Raw genomic sequence first — 19084 nt, 5'->3', positions numbered from 1 at the left:
CTGTGTGGGTGCCTCAGTTTCCCCTTTGCATTTCTTAAGTCGCTAGGTGGTGGGATAAGGGGGTGTAATTGTTGCAGAGCAAAGGGCCAGTGCACCTAAATGGCCGACACTCTGTCTCCTGGCAACTAATGACCAGGGCCCTTCCCCCCTGCAAGGAGATAGCTAAAGGTGTTGGAGAACAAAGACATCAGGTGACCGCCTGGCCCGGGAAAGGGACAAAGCCCAGAAGAGGAGGGGTGGAGGGTGAGTCAGTTTTGGAGCTGGCTGGGGACGTGGAGTGAAGCTGCAGGAGAAGCAGCAGCAGCATGAACTGACGATGATGGAGTGGAAATGCATAGGGGAAACTGAGGCACCCTACAGTATTCAGAGGAAACATTAAGAACAGTCCCACTTCGTCACACCCGCCATGTACAGAAACGCCAGGGGCAGAGAGCACACGCAGGTGCGCAGCAGAGGCAGTGGGGCTCCAGTCTCTGAAGGCAGCACCAGCATGGACTCGCTCTGCAGGCTCTGGCTCGACCCCCAGCCAAACCCAGAGCAGGGGCTGAGACCTGCCTGGACTCACATCTGTACATTTCTGCGGGGCCATGCCTCGCTAGTGTGCTCCAGTCCGCCAGACTAGATGATTCAGGAGCACCACCCAGGGCCAAGGAAGGTAGGTTGGCCCAGCAGCAGCCAAAGCCCAGTCACGTACGGAGCCCGAGGTTGCACCAGCGAAGGCCTGTTGTGCAGAGCCCGGCCTTTAGCAAAAGTCCAGCTCCGCCTCATCAAATCAGCAAAAGGCAGCGCCGAGCCTGGGACAGAGTGGGCTGGTTCGGTTCAAAGAACCGGGCCAGGGGGTTGCAGGGCTCCGGGTAGGTCACCGGCTGCCATGACAACAAGCGGGAAGATTCCAGACGTGGGGAAACATTTATAGGTAAAATCAAACTGTGTTTCACCTGGTTAATGTCAATGGATGAGGCTGCCCCTGCCCAGGACGCTGCTCACATGGGAGAGGAGACGTGGACTGGAAGGAGCAAGCTTTACCACCATCTCCTGGGGCCCTGCAGCCACCGGACACCACCCTCGGCATCCCTGCCAGAGAGGGAACCGATGACACCCCCCTCCAACAGCACCAGCTACATTCTGACCAGCACCTGGCACAGGAGCCTTGGCTGCCTGCTGTCGCCCCGCCCCGCGTCCTTTGCTGCCCCACCTTAGTTCGCCCTCTCCTCTCTTTCACTTCTGTGTCAAGAGTCTGACTCCACTTTGCAACGCTGCTGTGAGCCTGTGACCACCAAGACAGCTAAAAGCAATGCCTGCCGCGGGCACAGGTGCGCCAGGTGTCAGCGTGAGGGATCGCACTGTGTCTGGGCCCCGGCCCCTCCAGCAGCCAGGGCGGAAGGGAGTCCGCCCCAGAAACAGAAGCTGCCCTCTCCATCTCAGCTCTTGTTTTCGCTCCTCCTTGTGTCTTCCTCTTAGAGGAGAGAGGAGTGGATTCCGGCACCAGCAGCTGCTCAGCTGGTGCCCTGTCCCCCACAAGAGCAGCCACTACTGTCTAGGAGATAAGCCTCTGCCGCTAACGGGAACAAGGAAGATCACGACATCAAAGCCTGACTGATTCTTTCCATGTCAGATGCTTTAACCGTTCTGCCTTCTCGTTCTGTCTCTTCAATGAGAGATTGTAAAGCTGTAACATGCTTGTTACATTACTAGTAGGCCAGCGATAGCCTGCAACAACCCCAACCTGTTAACACGGGGGTCTGGTGGGCCCTTTTCAACTCAACATCCCAGCAGCAGGTGGCCTTGTATCCTGCCCCACACCGACCTACAGCGAGGGCTAGGCTAGGCTCACCCACCCTGACACCCGTCATGAGGCCCCCGATCCCAGCCCCAGGTGGAGCAGCACCCGATGCAATAGGAACCTGCACTCCTTTCTACTGAAGGGTGCTGGGATCAGCAGGAGATAAATGACGCTAGGCGGCGTGCGGGGCATCACAGGGCATGGATCCCAGGTTGCTGGATCCACACTCAGTGTGCCAGTTCCTGGAAAAAGTGAAAGTGCCACGCTCCCAGCAGGCTGCCTCATTTCCTGGCAGGGAGCTGTATTTTTAGCCTTCGAGGTTTCTAGTTCCACTCGATCCATAGTTCCATCAATAGAATAGTTAACCTTAAAGCCTTGACAACAAAATGAAGCAGCAACACCTTGGGCAGGAGCGGGGAGGCATGTGCCGTTCTCCTCCCAGACTGGTGCGCCCGCGGTGGCTGGGCTGCAGCAGTGTGCCAGCCGAACCTGGCGTCAGAACGCACCTGCCCTATCCCTGCCCTGCCTCCTTCCCCTGTGACTGGGACATGCCTGCCAGCCTCCCCTCCAGGATTCCTGGGCTGCTGCAGGCTGGTGGCAGCACTCAGGGAGCTGGGAAGTGTCCCTGTGGGACAGCACAATGTGTCAGTGCAGCACTTCCACGCACACAATGTCACTCTTCACAGCTTGCTGCAGACTGGGCTCTTCTCACACTGCAGGGACAAGGAGACTCTAGCCAGCCCAGATTACGAACCCCTTTGGACTGCAGAGCTCGTCCCACCTCCTGGCACATCCCAACAGCGCTCACACCTAGAGCAGAGCCCCACGCCGCCCGCAACTGCAGAGCTGAGAACTGGCCCGGGGCCCCTACAAGGAGCCCCGAACGCTGGCAGACAAGGGGCTGCCATGGGGAGCGTGTCAGTCGCCGGCACGTCCCATTCCTCGGGAGCACATAGCCCTTTGGACCTGGATTCCTGTAGAGTTTCTCAGATGCTTCAGACCCATCTGGGCACTCAGTCCCAGCCAGCCAGAGCCGCCTACTGCACTGGTGCTGGCAGGGGTCTGCCCAGACACACACCCCCCCCCCCCCCCCCCCGAGTGCACACTGTGCGCACACACACACACACACTCCCATCTGCTTCCCAAAGCCAGGGGATCTCTAACTGCGCTAGCACCAGCAGACAGATTGCTAACTGGGCACTGGGGGTGGGACACCAGACTGAACATGTTCATGGACCATCTGGTCTGGGAAGTGCACTGTTTCACAAGCACAGGGAAGGAGGACTGCAAATGCCGGGGTCGGAGCAGGTACTGTATGGGGAAGGCAGGTGCCCCAAGCACTGCTCAGGGCCTGCCGCACCCCAAGCAGTCCGCTGCCACCGCGACAGACACACAAATCCAAGTGTCATGATCTGCACTGGGCCGGACTAAACACACCCTAGCAGGCGCATCAGGCACCAATCCCACAGCCATTCAGTACAAATGGCCAGGCCAGGCCAGAGCAGTGGTCCACCTAGCTCAGTGTCCTGTCTTCTGACAACGGCCAGGGCCAGGTGCTTCAGAGGGAATGAGCAGAACAGGGCAATTACCGAGTGAGCCGTCCCATTGGCTAGTCCCAGTTTCTGGCTGTCAGAGGCTTAAGGACACACAGAGCGTGAGGTTAAATACCTGACTATCTTGGCTAATAGCTGTTGATGGATCTGTCCTTCAGAAACTTACCTAATTCTTTTTTTGAACCCACTTATACTTTTGGCCTTCCCAACACCCCCTGGCAACCAGTAACACAGGCTGACTGTGCTTTGTGTGAAGTATTTCCATTGTAAACCTGCTGCCTATTAGTTTCATTGGGTGACCCCTGGCTTGTCTGATATGTGAAGGGGTAAATAACACTTCCCTATTCACTTTCTCCACCCCAGTCATGATTTTAGACCTCTATCATAACCCCCCAGTCCCCTGACATCTCTTTTCCAAGCAGAACAATCCCAGTCTTTTTAATCTCTCCTAGTATGGAAGCTGTTCTATCCCCCTGATCATCTTTGTTGCCTTTCTCTGCGCCTTTTCCAGTTCTGATTTATCTTTTTTGAGACGGGGCAACCAGAATCGCATGCAATATTCAAGGTGTGGGCGTACCATGGATTTATAGAGAGGCATTATGAAATTCTCAGTCTTATTATCTGTCCTTTTCCTAATGGTTCCTACCATTCTGTTCGCTTTTCTGAGTGCTGCGGCACATTGAGTGGATGTTTTCACAGAACTATCCATGATGTCGCCAAGATCTCTTTCTTGAGAGGTAACAGCTAATTTAGACCCCATCATGTTGTATGTACAGTTGGGATTATGTTTTCCAATGTGCATTACTTGGCACTTATCAATTTGAATTTCAAGTTTCATTTTGTTGCCTAGTCACACAGTTTTGGGAGATCCCTTTGTAACTTTGTAACTTTGCGAACAGGGGCTGCTAACAGGGAGTTTCGCAAGGGAGTTTGGAAGGGGAGCAGGAAGGGGGCGAGGGTCCCTTGCCGGTTCCATCTGTTTTCTCTTGATTCCCCTTAATACCTATAAAGCAACTACATTCTAACTGTTTGCTTAAACAACCCTTTCAGCTGACAGGGGGCTGCAGACGGGAGTTTGACAGAGGGAGGCTTACGATGGTTAGGAAGACCCGCAACACCTGTGCCAGCACTGCTACTGTCTCCTCCACCTGTGCCTGTAGCCAGACAGAGTGCCTAAGCATGGATGCCTCTACCCAGATCCTGGTGTGGTTTTGCAAAGACTGTAACTTGCAATTTCCACTTACGGATATCCAGGCTGGGGGGACCATCCAATGTGAAAGGTGCCTGCTGGTGGAATCTCTCAGGCAGCAGGTGAGAGAGCTACAGGAGGAGGTGGCTAGGTTGAGGAGCATCCGTATCCACGAGCAATTCCTCGACAGTGTCCATGTGGAGACAGCTGAGGTAGCTGTCCCAGTACACAGGACTGCTGATACACCACTGGTGGAGGAGGAGATGGCTCAGGGTGGACGCTGGCAGCTGGTTACTTCTGGCAGCAGGCAGTGCTCCACCCTTGCTCCGAACCCTCCTGCCGTGGTTATAGGTAACCGTTATGCTCTTCTTGATACAGGAAAGAAGGAATCACTCCCTACAGTAAAGGAGGAGAAGCCTCGTACCCCTAAGGCTGGAGAGTCTGCTGCCACCACTGCGAATAGGAAACGTAGGGTAGTGGTGGTCGGAGACTCTCTGCTGAGGGGGACGGAGGCGCCCATCTGTCGCCCTGACATTTCATCTCGAGAGGTATGCTGCCTGCCGGGGGCCCGTATCCGAGACGTTACGGAGGCATTGTCGAGGATTATCCGGCCCTCTGACTACTACCCCATGCTACTCATCCATGTGGGCACAAATGATACTGCGCGGTGTGACACTGAGCGGATCAAGAGTGACTACAGGGCTCTGGGAGCACGGGTGAAGGAGTTTGGAGCACAGGTGGTATTCTCTTCAATTCTTCCTGTTAAAGGTAGGGGCCCGGGCAGAGACAGATGCATCATGGAGGTGAATGCCTGGCTGCGAAGATGGTGTCGCCAGGAGGGCTTTGGCTTCCTAGACCACGGGATGCTATTCGAGGAAGGACTGCTAGGCAGAGATGGCGTTCACCTTTCGAGGAGAGGGAAGACCCTATTCGGACACAGACTGGCTAACCTAGTGAGGAGGGCTTTAAACTAGGTTCGACGGGGACAGGTGAACAAAGCCCACAGGTAAGTGGGGAACATGGAGACCGGGGAAATGAGTCGGAAACAAGAGGGAGTGTGGGCTATATTGGCAGAGAGAAAGGAGAGTCAGGAAAAAACTGGGAGGAAAGATCAAACCAGTATTTTAGATGCCTATATACAAATGCGAGAAGTATGGGGAATAAGCAGGAAGAACTGGAAGTGCTAATAAATAAATACAACTATGACATTGTTGGCATCACTGAAACTTGGTGGGATAATACACATGATTGGAATGTTGGTGTGGATGGGTACAGCTTGCTCAGGAAGGATAGACAGGGGAAAAAGGGAGGAGGTGTTGCCTTATATATTAAAAATGTACACACTTGGACAGAGGTAGAGATGGACATAGGAGACGGAAGTGTTGAGAGTCTCTGGGTTAGGCTTAAAGGGGCAAAAAACAAGGGAGATGTCATGCTAGGCGTCTACTACAGGCCACCTAACCAGGTGGAAGAGGTGGATGAGGCTTTTTTCAAGCAACTAACAAAATCATCCAAAGCCCAAGACTTGGTGGTGATGGGGGACTTCAACTATCCGGATATATGTTGGGAAAATAACACAGCGGGGAACAGACTATCCAACAAATTCTTGGACTGCATTGGAGACAACTTTTTATTTCAGAAGGTTGAAAAAGCTACTAGGGGGGAAGCTGTTCTAGACTTGATTTTAACAAATAGGGAGGAACTCGTTGAGAATGTGAAAGTAGAAGGCAGCCTGGGTGAAAGTGATCATGAAATCATAGACTTTGCAATCCTAAGGAAGGGTAGAAGGGAGAACAGCAAAATAGAGACAATGGATTTCAGGAAGGCAGATTTTGGGAAGCTCAGAGAGCTGATAGGTAAGGTCCCATGGGAATCAAGACTGAGGGGAAAAACAACTGAGGAGAGTTGGCAGTTTTTCAAAGGGACACTATTAAGGGCCCAAAAGCAAGCTATTCCGCTGGTTAGGAAAGATAGAAAATGTGGCAAAAGACCACCTTGGCTTAACCACGAGATCTTGCACGATCTAAAAAATAAAAAGGAGTCATATAAAAAATGGAAACTAGGACAGATTACAAAGGATGAATATAGGCAAACAACACAGGAATGCAGGGGCAAGATTAGAAAGGCAAAGGCACAAAATGAGCTCAAACTAGCTACGGGAATAAAAGGAAACAAGAAGACTTTTTATCAATACATTAGAAGCAAGAGGAAGACCAAAGACAGGGTAGGCCCACTGCTTAGTGAAGAGGGAGAAACAGTAACAGGAAACTTGGAAATGGCAGAGATGCTTAATGACTTCTTTGTTTCGGTCTTCACCGAGAAGTCTGAAGGAATGCCTAACATAGTGAATGCTAATGGGAAGGGGGTAGGTTTAGCGGATAAAATAAAAAAAGAACAAGTTAAAAATCACTTAGAAAAGTTAGATGCCTGCAAGTCACCCGGGCCTGATGAAATGCATCCTAGAATACTCAAGGAGCTAATAGAGGAGGTATCTGAGCCTCTAGCTATTATCTTTGGAAAGTCATGGGAGACGGGAGAGATTCCAGAAGACTGGAAAAGGGCAAATATAGTGCCCATCTATAAAAAGGGAACTAAAAACAACCCAGGTAACTACAGACCAGTTAGTTTAACTTCTGTGCCAGGGAAGATAATGGAGCAAGTAATTAAGGAAATCATCTGCCAACACTTGGAAGGTGGTAAGGTGATAGGGAATAGCCAGCATGGATTTGTGAAGAACAAATCATGTCAAACCAATCTGATAGCTTTCTTTGATAGGATAACGAGCCTTGTGGATAAGGGTGAAGCGGTGGATGTGGTATACCTAGACTTTAGTAAGGCATTTGATACGGTCTCGCATGATATTCTTATCGATAAACTAGGCAAATACAAATTAGATGGGGCTACTATAAGGTGGGTGCATAACTGGCTGGATAATCGTACTCAGAGAGTTGTTATTAATGGTTCCCAATCCTGCTGGAAAGGCGTAACGAGTGGGGTACCGCAGGGGTCTGTTTTGGGACCGGCTCTGTTCAATATCTTCATCAACGACTTAGATATTGGCATAGAAAGTACGCTTATTAAGTTTGCGGATGATACCAAACTGGGAGGGATTGCAACTACTTTGGAGGACAGGGTCATAATTCAAAATGATCTGGACAAATTGGAGAAATGGTCTGAGTTAAACAGGATGAAGTTTAACAAAGACAAATGCAAAGTGCTCCACTTAGGAAGGAAAAATCAATTTCACACATACAGAATGGGAAAAGACTGTCTAGGAAGGAGTACGGCAGAAAGGGATCTAGGGGTTATAGTGGACCACAAGCTAAATATGAGTCAACAGTGTGATGCTGTTGCAAACAAAGCAAACATGATTCTGGGATGCATTAACAGGTGTGTTGTGAGCAAGACACGAGAAGTCATTCTTCCGCTCTACTCTGCTCTGGTTAGGCCTCAGCTGGAGTATTGTGTCCAGTTCTGGGCGCCGCATTTTAAAAAAGATGTGGAGAAACTGGAAAGGGTCCAAAGAAGAGCAACAAGAATGATTAAAGGTCTTGAGAACATGACCTATGAAGGAAGGCTGAAAGAATTGGGTTTGTTTAGTTTGGAAAAGAGAAGACTGAGAGGGGACATGATAGCAGTTTTCAGGTATATAAAAGGGTGTCATAAGGAGGAGGGAGAGAACTTGTTCACCTTAGCCTCTAAGGATAGAACCAGAAACAATGGGTTTAAACTGCAGCAAGGGAGGTCTAGATTGGACATTAGGAAAAAGTTCCTAACTGTCAGGGTGGTTAAACACTGGAACAAATTGCCTAGGGAGGTTGTGGAATCTCCGTCTCTGGAGATATTTAAGGGTAGGTTAGATAAATGTCTACTAGGGATGGTCTAGGCAGTATTTGGTCCTGCCATGCGGGCAGGGGACTGGACTCGATGACCTCTCGAGGTCCCTTCCAGTCCTAGAATCTATGAATCTATGAATCTATGAAACTCTTCACAGTCTGCTTTGGACTTAACTATCTTGAGTAATTTTGTACCGTCTGCAAACTTTGCCCTCTGACTGTTCATCCCCTTTGCCAGATCATTTTTGAATATGTTGAACAGCATTGGTCCAGGCACAGACCCCTGGGGGACACCACTATTTACTCTCTTCATTCTGAAAACTAACCACTTATCCCTACCCTTTGTTTCCTATCTTTTAACCAGTTACTGATCCGTGAGAGAACCTTCCCTCTTATCCCATAACTGCGGAGTTTGCTTAGGAGTCTTTGGTGTGGGATCCTGTCAAAGGCTTTCTGAAAATCCAAGTACACTATAGCCACTGGATCTCCTTTCTCTGCATAAGCGGCAGCGCTCCTCCTCTGAGCATTCGGTGGCGGGCGTCTTTCTGCTCCGCATCTTCGGGGCACTTTGGCGGCGGGTCCCGGAGCAAGTGAAGGAGCCGCCGCCAAATTTCCGCCGAAGACCTGGAGCAGAAGGACCCCCCGCCACCGAATTTCCGCCGAGGACGGCAAAATGCCTCCCCCCCAAATCCTGCCACCCTAGGCGACTGCCGAGGGTTGCCTAGTGGAAGCGCCGTCCCTGCTCCGCATGCTTCTTGACCCCCTCAAAGAATTCTAATAGATTGGCGAGGCATGATTTCCCTTTACAAAAGCTATGTTGACTCTTCCCCAACATATTGTGCTCATTTGTGAGTATGATAATTTTGTTCTTTAGTTTCAACCAATTGCCCTGGCACAGAAGTTAGGCTTACCAGCCTGTAATTGCCAGGATCGCCTCTGGAGCCTTTTGTAAAAATCACTGTTACATTAGCTATCCTCCAGTCGTCTGGGGGCTGACTGAAGCAATAGGGTATGTACTCCAGTTACTAGTTCTGCAATTTCATTTGAGTTCCTTCAGAACTCTTGGGTGGATAACACCTGGTCTTAGTGACTTATTACTGTTTAATTTAACAGTTTCTTCCCAGACCTTCTCTACTGACACCTCCATTTGGGACAATTGCTCAGATCTGTACTGAAAAAGAATGGTTCAGGTGTGTGAATCTCCCTCGCATCCTGTGCGGCGAAGACCAAAGCAAAGAATTAATTTAGCTTCTCCGCAACAGCCGTGTCTGCCTGGAGTGCTCCTTTAGCACCTCCATTGTCCCCCACTGTCGGTTTGGCAGCTTCCTGCCTCAGATGTACTTAAAAACATTTTGCTGTTAGTTTGTGTGTCTTTGGCTAGTTGCTTTTCAAAGTTTTTCTTGGCCTGACTCATTATACTTTTACACTTGACTTGTCAAAGCTTATGCGCTTTTCTATTTTCCTCACTGGGATCTGAGTTCCAATTTTTAAAGGATGCCTTTTTGCATCTAACCACCTCTTTTATTCCACTGTTTAGCCGGGGGGGGGGGTATTTTTTGGCCCTCTTGTTTTTTTATGTGGGTTATACATTTCGTTTGAGCGTCTACTGAGGCGTTTTTAAGTTGTTCCCATGCAGCTTGCAGGCATTTCCCTCTTGTGACTGTTAATCTCCATTAACTGGCTTCCACATGTGTGTAGTTCTCCCTTTTTGAAGTTAAATGCTGCTGTGGTGGGTTTCTTTAGTACAGGGGTCGGCCACCTTTCAGAAGTGCTGTGCCGAGTCTTCATTTATTCACTCTGATTTAAGGTTTCGCGTGCCAGTCATACATTTTAACCTTTTTAGAAGGTCTCTTTCTATAAGCCTATAATATATAACTAAACTATTGTTGTATGTAAAGTAAATAAGGTTTCAAAATATTTAAGAAGCTTCATTTAAAATTAAATTAAAATGCAGAGCCCCCCGGACCGGTGGCCAGGTCCTGGGCAGTGTGAGTGCCACTGAAAATCAGCTTGCGTGCCGCCTTCGGCACATGTGCCATAGGTTGCCTACCCCTGCTTTAGTATTTTCCACCCTACAAGGATATGAAATTTAACTTCATTATGGTCACTATTTATGACAGAGTGGAAAGTTTTTCAAATATTTTTCTGAAGCCTGTTACTCAGTTTCCCTTATGTGCTGCAGGGTTACCCCAGGGGTAGAAAGGGCTGTTTGCTCTCTGCAGCAGCTCAGAGACTCAGGTGTGGATGGCTCCCAGCTGTCTGGGGCTTGGGCCCCATATCCAGGGAGTTTGTGAGAAGACAATGGCAACCCCAATCACTGGGACTTTGATCCCTAGCGACCAGCCACCATGGATGGCCCCAACTCTCAGCAGAAAGCCAAGCTGTGTTTGCCCAGCTGGGGAACAAAGGCCTGGGGGTGAGGTGGGAGTTAAGTGAACTGGGACAAAGAGAGGTCAGAGGGACGGGGGTTGGGCTCTGTGCTGAGCAGGATGGACTAGGCAGTCACTTCCTTTTCTCTGGGCTAACCAAGGACTTCCTGTGCTGTGTCCAGTCAACTAATAAACCTAATAAACCCGCCTGTCGGCCACGCTGGCTGAGTGTCCCTGCAGCCGCTGGCGGAGGAGCTGCCTGGTTCCCTAAGCCTCTACACGTCTCCCTCGGGGTCTGCCTCAGTTGGACTCACTGGCCGGAGCTCAGCGTGAAGCACAGGTGCTGAAGGACCAGAGGTTCTTAAGGAGGTGGTGAAGCTGTGTGGCTTACCCTGGAGAAAAGCAAGACCCTTAGGAAGTTTGTCTCATTGAAAAGCTCTTCCGAGAGACTGTTCCAAAGCTGGGGTCAGAGCACCAGCCCTGTGGATCTGTGATGCTATTACCAAGCGGTTCCGCTCGATTCACATCTTGGACCAGATCCTGTGCTCCACAGAGGACTAAATCAAGAACTGTCTCTCCCTTTGGAGGATCCAAGACAAGCTGCTCCAAGAAACAGTCATTAATGGTGTCTAGAAATTTTATCTCTGCATCCTGGGCTGAAGTGATATGTACCCGGTCAATACAGGGTAGCTGAAATCCACTATTACTATTGGATTTTCTGTTTTTGTCGCCTCTCTAATCTCCCTGAGCATTTCACAGTCACTGTCACCACCCTGGTCAGGTGGTCGGCAGTCGGCAGTATATTCCTGTTGCTACTCTTACTATTCAAGAACGGAATTTCTATCCATAGCGATTCTATGGTACAGTTTCAGTCAACATTTTTACTATATTTGACTATGTTTTCTTTCACATACAGTAAAAAGAAGAACAGGAGTACTTGTGGCACCTTAGAGACTAACAAATTTATTAGAGCATAAGCTTTCGTGGACTACAGCCCACTTCTTCGGATGCATAGCTAAGAAGTGGGCTGTAGTCCACGAAACCTTATGCTCTAATAAATTTGTTAGTCTCTAAGGTGCCACAAGTACTCCTGTTCTTCTTTTTGCGGATACAGACTAACACGGCTGTTACTCTGAAACCGTTCACATACAGTGCCACTAGCTCATCAGTGTGACCTACTCTGTCATGCCTACATATTTCATACCCTAGTATTACAATGTCCCATCAATTATCATTATTCCACCAAGTTTCTGTGATGCCTATTATAGCAATATCCTCATTTACTACCAGGTACTCAAGTTCACCCATCTTAGTATTTAGTCTTCTAGCATTTGTACACAAGTACTGACAAAATGTGTCACTATTTGGTTGCCTGCCTGCATGTGATGGAACTGAATGGGACTCTTTTTCATTTGACTATTTCTCTTCAGTTCCTACCTGTATTTTATCAGCTTCTATCGTCTCCTCTTTACTAGGATATCCTCCTTTCCCAAAATATTCCGTTCCTAATAAATCTAGATCCCTCCTCCCAAAATCATCTTATCCACGCACTGAGGCCCTGCAGTTCTGCCTGTCTACCTGGCCCTGAGCATGGAACTGGAAGCATTTCAGAGAATGCTACCATGGAGGTGCTGGACTTCAATCTCTTACCGAACAGCCTACATTTGGCCTCCAGAACCTTTCACCTGCTTTTCCCTATATCACTGGTATCTATATGTACCATGACCACCAGCTCATGCCTCAAGTGGTGGCACCCAGCAGGCAAGTCACCATGAGGTTCTCCTAGTCATCACAAACCCAGCTATCTATATTTGTAATAATCAAATCCCGCAGTACTATTGCCTTCCTAATAACTGGGGACCTCAGTGCCAGAGGATACCATAAGGAGTCCGGTGGCAACTTAAAGACTAACAGATTTATTTGGGCATAAGCTTTTGTGGGTACAAAACCCACTTCTTCAGATGCACCATGACATCACCTGGATACCATGACATCACCTGGAAGACGGGTCCCAACTATGGGATCGTTTCCTTCCACTCCAGCCTGATGTTCTCTTTCCCCGAGACTTTCATCCTCCTCGACAGCACAGTGCTGTCAGACAGGGGGTGGGACCACTCTGCTGTGTCCGGAAAAGTCTCCTCTATGCACCTCTCTGTCTCTCTTAGCTCCTCCACTTCAGCCACTGTGGTCTCCAGAGCCCACGCTTGTTGTCTGAAGGCCAGGAGCTGCGTGCACTGAATGCTCACAAGCGCACCCTGCCCAATCAGACATGCTGCGTTCAGTGCAATATGCTGGACACCCCCACTCCGCTGCTGGATGGCTGCCCGCGATCTTTGCCTTATTTTTACTCTTGCAGGGGTTTCATTTGTTTGTTCGGTCTTTGGGGGGGGGGGGGGGGGGGTTATTGGCCTAAGTGTAGAGCATGTTTGTTAGGTGTATCTGGCTGTCACTCTCCCTTGCAAAACTCCCATCTGCTTGCTCCTCTGGTCACTTCGGAACCGGCCCTGCCGCCCTGTCAAGGATCCTAAAGGGACTAGGGACAGAGAATAGCAGTACCCTTTGCAGGCAGAGCCCTGGCCAGGGGAAGGTCCGACACCTCTCCACAGGGCTGCCTTTCAGAACACAGCTCCTGGCACTCACCTGATCCAGACCAGCTCAGAGGCAAGCAGAGGTAACCACTCTTCAGCGACCCCTATCCAATCCGCTCCACAAAGGGACTAGCTCAGACACTCAAGGGAGGGGCCGTACATGCCAGGGAGAGGCAGAGCTGAGGATACAGGAAGCTGCCCTGGCAATGGAGAAATGGGGCGGGGGACTGAACCCACAGACAGAGCCAAAGAAAGGCACAGAGTAAAGCACAAAGCGAGTCAGTTCTCAAAAGTGCCTGGGGAGTAGCTCCACAGCTACTCCTGCCCTGAGACCCCTGCCGACTGGTGTGCTTTTAAAATGTCTCTGTCCCCTGTTGCTGTGTGAAAGATCCACTCAAACAGCAGGGGAAATAAACTGTAAAGGGAAGACAGTGAAAGCTGGAGTGCTGTCAAAGGCACACAGGAATCTCACTGGAAAACAGAGAGATTTCAATCAAGCCTTTCCCCTGATGCTCTTAAGAGATACCTGCAACAATAGAAGGGAAACATTTTCAGACAGGGCTGTGATTTGTAAGTCGATACTGTCCCTACAAAGCTGCAGGGAAAAGAAAAGGCAACAAAAAGCAGAATGAGTTAATGACATGAAGGGCTAAGGGGAACACGAAGGGATTTTACAAATATATCAGGGACAGGATCAGCACTAGAGAGAAAGTAGGTCTATTAATAAATAAGGATGGAGATAAAATTAACCAGGATTCAAAAAAGGCTGAGATTATTTAAATGTCTTTAACCACCCAAATAAGGACTTGTGAAAACAGCTGCTGGTAAAAGAAAATAGAAACCAAAGATCGCTCTCTATAAAATCAGCTCATCGGGGTGCCAGGCACTGTAGGGTATCAAGGAGTCAGCTAATTAACCTACCGAACTACAGACAATATTGGTAAAAAATCACGGAGCTCTGGAGAGGAGTGAAAAACGTAAAGGAGGTACTGATTTTCTATCCGAGAAGGAACAATAACCCCGACCCCCACCGTATGGCAAATCCAACCGCAATCTCTAGTGAAAGAATGGAACAAACACCAAAGAGACGCTCTGCAAATGTTGAGGGAAGCCACGGGGGTTATCCAGAACACGAGTTCTTTTACAAGGATTACTGGCCAGAGCTTTTGGACAACCACTGGCCACCAGGGTATCGTTTGACACGGACTCACAACATTTGACTTGAATAATGAATTATAATTAAATTTGCAGATGAGCCGGAGCAGAGAGGTGTTGCAAACACTGGAAAGCGCAGATAAATAATTCAAAGGAACCTAGCGAGGTTGGAAATACAGGAGAATTCAGCCTGGAAAAGTGTGGTGAATACACCCGGGGAAAACAGCCCCACGCAGACATTCACTGGGACAGCGGAGAGATACATGGGGTGATGCTGAAAGCATGTGTGTTATTTCAGGCTGCAGAGGCAGCTGAAACCCACATCCTGAATGCTGTGATCCAGCCCGGCCCTTCAGTACCAACCTGTTCTGGCAAATGGGGGAATTCAGAGAAAAGCACCAGAAATGATGAGAGAGGCTGGAGGGAGGATGCCCAAGGAGAGGCTGCATGGCCAGGAAGACAACCTCCCCTCTCGCCACGCCCTCCAAACTCCTCCTCACTGGCACATGATGCCTCAGCCATGGCGCCCCCCCACACCTTGAATCTGACCAGAGAGGGCTCCTCACCCAACAGACAAAGATCTAATGAGATCCAATGGCTGGAAGCTGAAGCTAGAGAAATTCAGTGTAACAAAGGGGAACGAACCATTGGAACAACTTACCCAGGGCCATGGTGGAGTCTCCATCACTGGCCATTTTTCAATCAAGATGGGATGTTTTGCTCTAGTTCCATCAGGAATGAATCCAGGGCAGCTCTCCGGCTGTGCTGCACAGGGGGTCAGAGCAGACAATCACTATGGTCCCTCTGGCCTTGGCATCGATGCTCAGCGCCTTGGGGAGCACAAAGCTCAGACTTCTGGCGCTTGGGTCCCAGGTCATGCCCCTGCCTGCATCTCTGACCGGGTCACTTTTCGGATCTGTGCCCTCCCCGCACGCCCCTGGCATCAGCTCCAGGCCTCCTTCACCTCCTCCCCGCACAAAGGCTTCCACGCGGCCCCGCCGGCCTGCACCAGGCTCCTAGAGCCTGCGGACCAAAGCACCTGCCTCACCTCACCCCGAGTCCTGCTGAGGCTCCATTCCTGTTTGCTGCATACAGAAGGCCCTGACCACCCCTATGCTGAGGCAATGCAGAGGGGAGGATCTGGTCCCAGCCCCAAAGAGCCAGCAACCTCACTGAGAACAGGACCCCGTGAGCACGACAAACAGGGGAGAGGAGGGAGTCTGAAAGCAACAGTAAGATCCCAGGGCCGCATACAACTGGAGGCCCCAGCTCCCCCCCGTGACGAGGGGGGAATTAACCAAGACCTAGACAGCCACCAAGAGGCACCTCTGCCTTAGAGCCAGTGGGAGCTTAGCTTCCAACACCACTGGCCTTTGCTGGGAGACTTTTCGACTGTCACCCTGAGCCTGCCTCCACCCGGTCGCCCCTCGCTGCCCACGTCACATCAGGCTAAGGCTGGAAGTGCTTTGGGCAGGGAACCCAGGCAGCACGTGGTCTAGGAGGCCCCAGGCACAGGCTTGGGTGCTGTAAGAATGAGCGGATTAAAAGAGCAAAATCTATGTAACTTGGCAACTGACCACTCAGCCAGGACAACAGCAGCCAGCCGCTCGCCCTGCCTGGGGCCCTGCCAGATCTCACCGCCAGCCAGGACAAGCTCGAAGATGCTGCAGGAGGTGACGCTGTTCCCTCGGGGTTAGGACTCAGTCCACACCCTGCCACTTCCTTCATAGGCGACGTGCAGCAGAGGTTGTCTGCTTGTGATCAAAGAGCCCATGGCAGGTGCAGCCCTGTCACCCTCTTGTCTTGGCCACCTCCCAGCTGGGTAATTCCCTTCTGCCTAACTGACCTGTGCCGCTTGCTCTTCCTCGCCTCACCACGGGGGTGGCAGTGCCATGCACTGCTGAACAGCTGCCAGGCCCCTCCTCGAGGGGACAGCTCACTGGGGGTGAGCGATCTCTACCACATCCCCGGGGCGCGGAGTCTTCATAACACACCAGCAAAGCCGTCCAGCTCTGTACATGAACAGCTCTAGAAGGGCAGAGGACCACCACCAGTCAGGAGTCCTGCCAACGACAGCCCTTGTACCACTCACACTTCACACAGGCTGCTGGCACCGCTCCGGCCCCAATTCCAGAGCAGGGGCTGGCGGCTGCCTGCACTGCCCACCCCCCCCACACCGGGGGCTGCCTGCACCGCCCACCCCCGCCTCACACCCCCCACACTGGGGGCTGCCTGCACTGCCCACCCCAGCCTCATGCTCCCCACGCCGGGGGCTGCCTGCACCGCCCACCCCCCCACACACACTCCAGGGGCTGCCTGCACCGCCCACCCCCACCGCACACCAGGGGCTGCCTGCACCGCCCACCCCAGCCTCATGCTCCCCACGCCGGGGGCTACCTACACTGCCCACCCCCCACACACACACTCCAGGGGCTGCCTGCACCGCCCATCCCTACCTCATGCCCTCCATACTGGGGGCTGCCAGCACCGCTCACCCCCACTTCCTGCCCCCCCATGCCAGGGGCTGCCTGCATTGCCCCCATTCTGCCTCACACACACCCAGACTAGGGGCTGCTGGCTCTGCCCTCTTCCCCAGACCTCCTGGCTCAGCAGTCAAAGTGCTGCTGGGATTTCAGAGCATCACCCTGTCCAGCCCCGGGCTTGTCTGCTAATGCTGCTAAGCCCTGACCCCATGTGAGGACACAGGCAGCGGGAGGGGCAGTTCCAGAGAACCCAGGCTGGGTGTGAAGAATGGAGGATACACCAAGGGCTGGCAGGAGACAGTGAAAACCAGACCCTGGCGGACGGGAAGACGGGCACATGTTTTATGAGGGAGAGGGAGCCTGGAGCGGTCTGTGGGAAGGGAGGCGCCGCGCTGCGGAGGGACACCATATAACTTCCTTCTGTCGAGTGCTCTGACAACTGGAATCTCTCTGTAATTCAATAAGCTCTCAGGAGTTACAGGGCTTCATCCATCCTGCGGGCTTATTAACAGCCACTCCAGCGCTGCTCCCACCACCCCTCCTGGCCCACAGCCTGGGGACAGGGCAGGCTGACACTCCTGCAGCGGGGAGCTCGCAGCACCTGGCCCAGAGGGAAAGGATCCCTGAATCCCGTGGAGCAGGGCCAGGGGGATCGGATGGGCACAGGGCATCGCTCCCGGCTCATACGCCAAAGGGGCATAGCCAGGGGTCGGCTGCCTCTGCGTCACCCCAAAGCCAGCGCCCACTCAGAGCGGAGCACCTCCCCCCGCCCCAATCCAAAGTGAGGGGGCGCAGCTCGGAGCCTCAGGAACGGTCACCCCCCCACATCTGAGCACCCCCAGCCCCGAGTGCCCGCACCCCGCGACCCGCCGGGGGGGCCGGGCCCAGCGAGAGGGGAAACAAGGGGCAGCTGCGGGTCTGGGACCCAGAGGGAACTGGGGGGCAGAAGGCGCTGGGGGCTGGGGTGACTGGGGGGCCCGGGGAGCACTGGCTGGGGGGCAGAGGGAACTGGGGGGCAGAAGGCGCTGGGGGCTGGGGTGACTGGGGGGCCCGGGGAGCACTGGCTGGGGGGCAGAGGGAACTGGGGGGCAGAAGGCGCTGGGGGCTGGGGTGACTGGGGGGCCCGGGGAGCACTGGCTGGGGGGCAGAGGGAACTGGGGGGCAGAAGGCGCTGGGGGCTGGGGTGACTGGGGGGCCCGGGGAGCACTGGCTGGGGGGCAGAGGGAACTGGGGGGCAGAAGGCGCTGGGGGCTGGGGTGACTGGGGGGCCCGGGGAGCACTGGCTGGGGGGCAGAGGGAACTGGGGGGCAGAAGGCGCTGGGGGCTGGGGTGACTGGTGGGCCCGGGGAGCACTGGCTGGGGGGCAGAGGGAACTGGGGGGCAGAAGGCGCTGGGGGCTGGGGTGACTGGGGGGCCCGGGGAGCACTGGCTGGGGGGCAGAGGGAACTGGGGGGCAGAAGGCGCTGGGGGCTGGGGTGACTGGGGGGCCCGGGGAGCACTGGCTGGGGGGCAGAGGGAACTGGGGGGCAGAAGGCGCTGGGGGCTGGGGTGACTGGGGGGCTCGGGGAGCACTGGCTGGGGGGCAGAGGGAACTGAGAGGGGCGGGGGGCTCGGGGAGGTGAAGCCCTGGGGTCAGGCGGTTCTGGGGGCCAGGGGAGCTGGGGGGCGCTGGAGACTGGGCAGGGGGGCGGGCGGGGGGCTCGGGGCGCCGGGGGGTACACGAGGGGAGGGGCACTGGGGGGAGGGGGCGGGGGCCGGTTACCGGGTGACGGGGCCGCCGGGCCGGGGTCGCCGCTGCCGCGTCCTCCTGCCGCTTCCGGCCGCCGCGGGGGGCGATGGGAAATGTAGTGTCCGCCCCGCCCCCTGCGACTGGGGCGCCCCCGCCCCTCCCCCTCCCCTCCCCCGCCCCCTGCGACTGGGGCGCCCCCGCCCCTCCCCCGCCCCCTGCGACTGGGGCGCCCCCGCCCCTCCCCCTCCCCTCCCCCGCCCCCTGCGACTGGGGCGCCCCCGCCCCTCCCCCTCCCCTCCCCCGCCCCCTGCGACTGGGGCGCCCCCGCCCCGCCCCCACCCCCTGACACGGGGGGGGGGCGGCCCCTGCCCCTGCCCCTCCCTTTTGATTTGTGACTCT

General features: G+C 53.4%; 1 protein-coding gene across 3 annotated transcripts in view; it reads right to left on the bottom strand.

Moving 5' to 3' along the window:
• R3HCC1L (R3H domain and coiled-coil containing 1 like) overlaps positions 1-18776 on the bottom strand; it is a 51437-nt gene extending 32661 nt beyond the window's left edge. Inside the window, exons 1-3 of one of the 3 annotated variants that reach the window (XM_054034635.1) lie at positions 18719-18776; positions 16320-16501; positions 15135-15238 (exon numbers count right to left, since the gene is read on the bottom strand). In XM_054034635.1, the coding sequence (XP_053890610.1) occupies positions 15135-15168 (34 nt within the window). In that variant the 5' untranslated portion in view covers positions 15169-15238; positions 16320-16501; positions 18719-18776. The remainder of the gene's footprint in view (positions 1-15134; positions 15239-16319; positions 16502-18718) is intronic. The other 2 variants (XM_054034636.1, XM_054034637.1) reach the window with 2 other exon arrangements.
• Positions 18777-19084: the final 308 nt, after the last annotated feature.

This window comes from Malaclemys terrapin, chromosome 7, assembly GCF_027887155.1.
Source record: "Malaclemys terrapin pileata isolate rMalTer1 chromosome 7, rMalTer1.hap1, whole genome shotgun sequence".
Taxonomy (NCBI): domain Eukaryota; kingdom Metazoa; phylum Chordata; order Testudines; family Emydidae; genus Malaclemys; species Malaclemys terrapin.
This window is presented reverse-complemented; position numbering and strand designations above follow the sequence as displayed.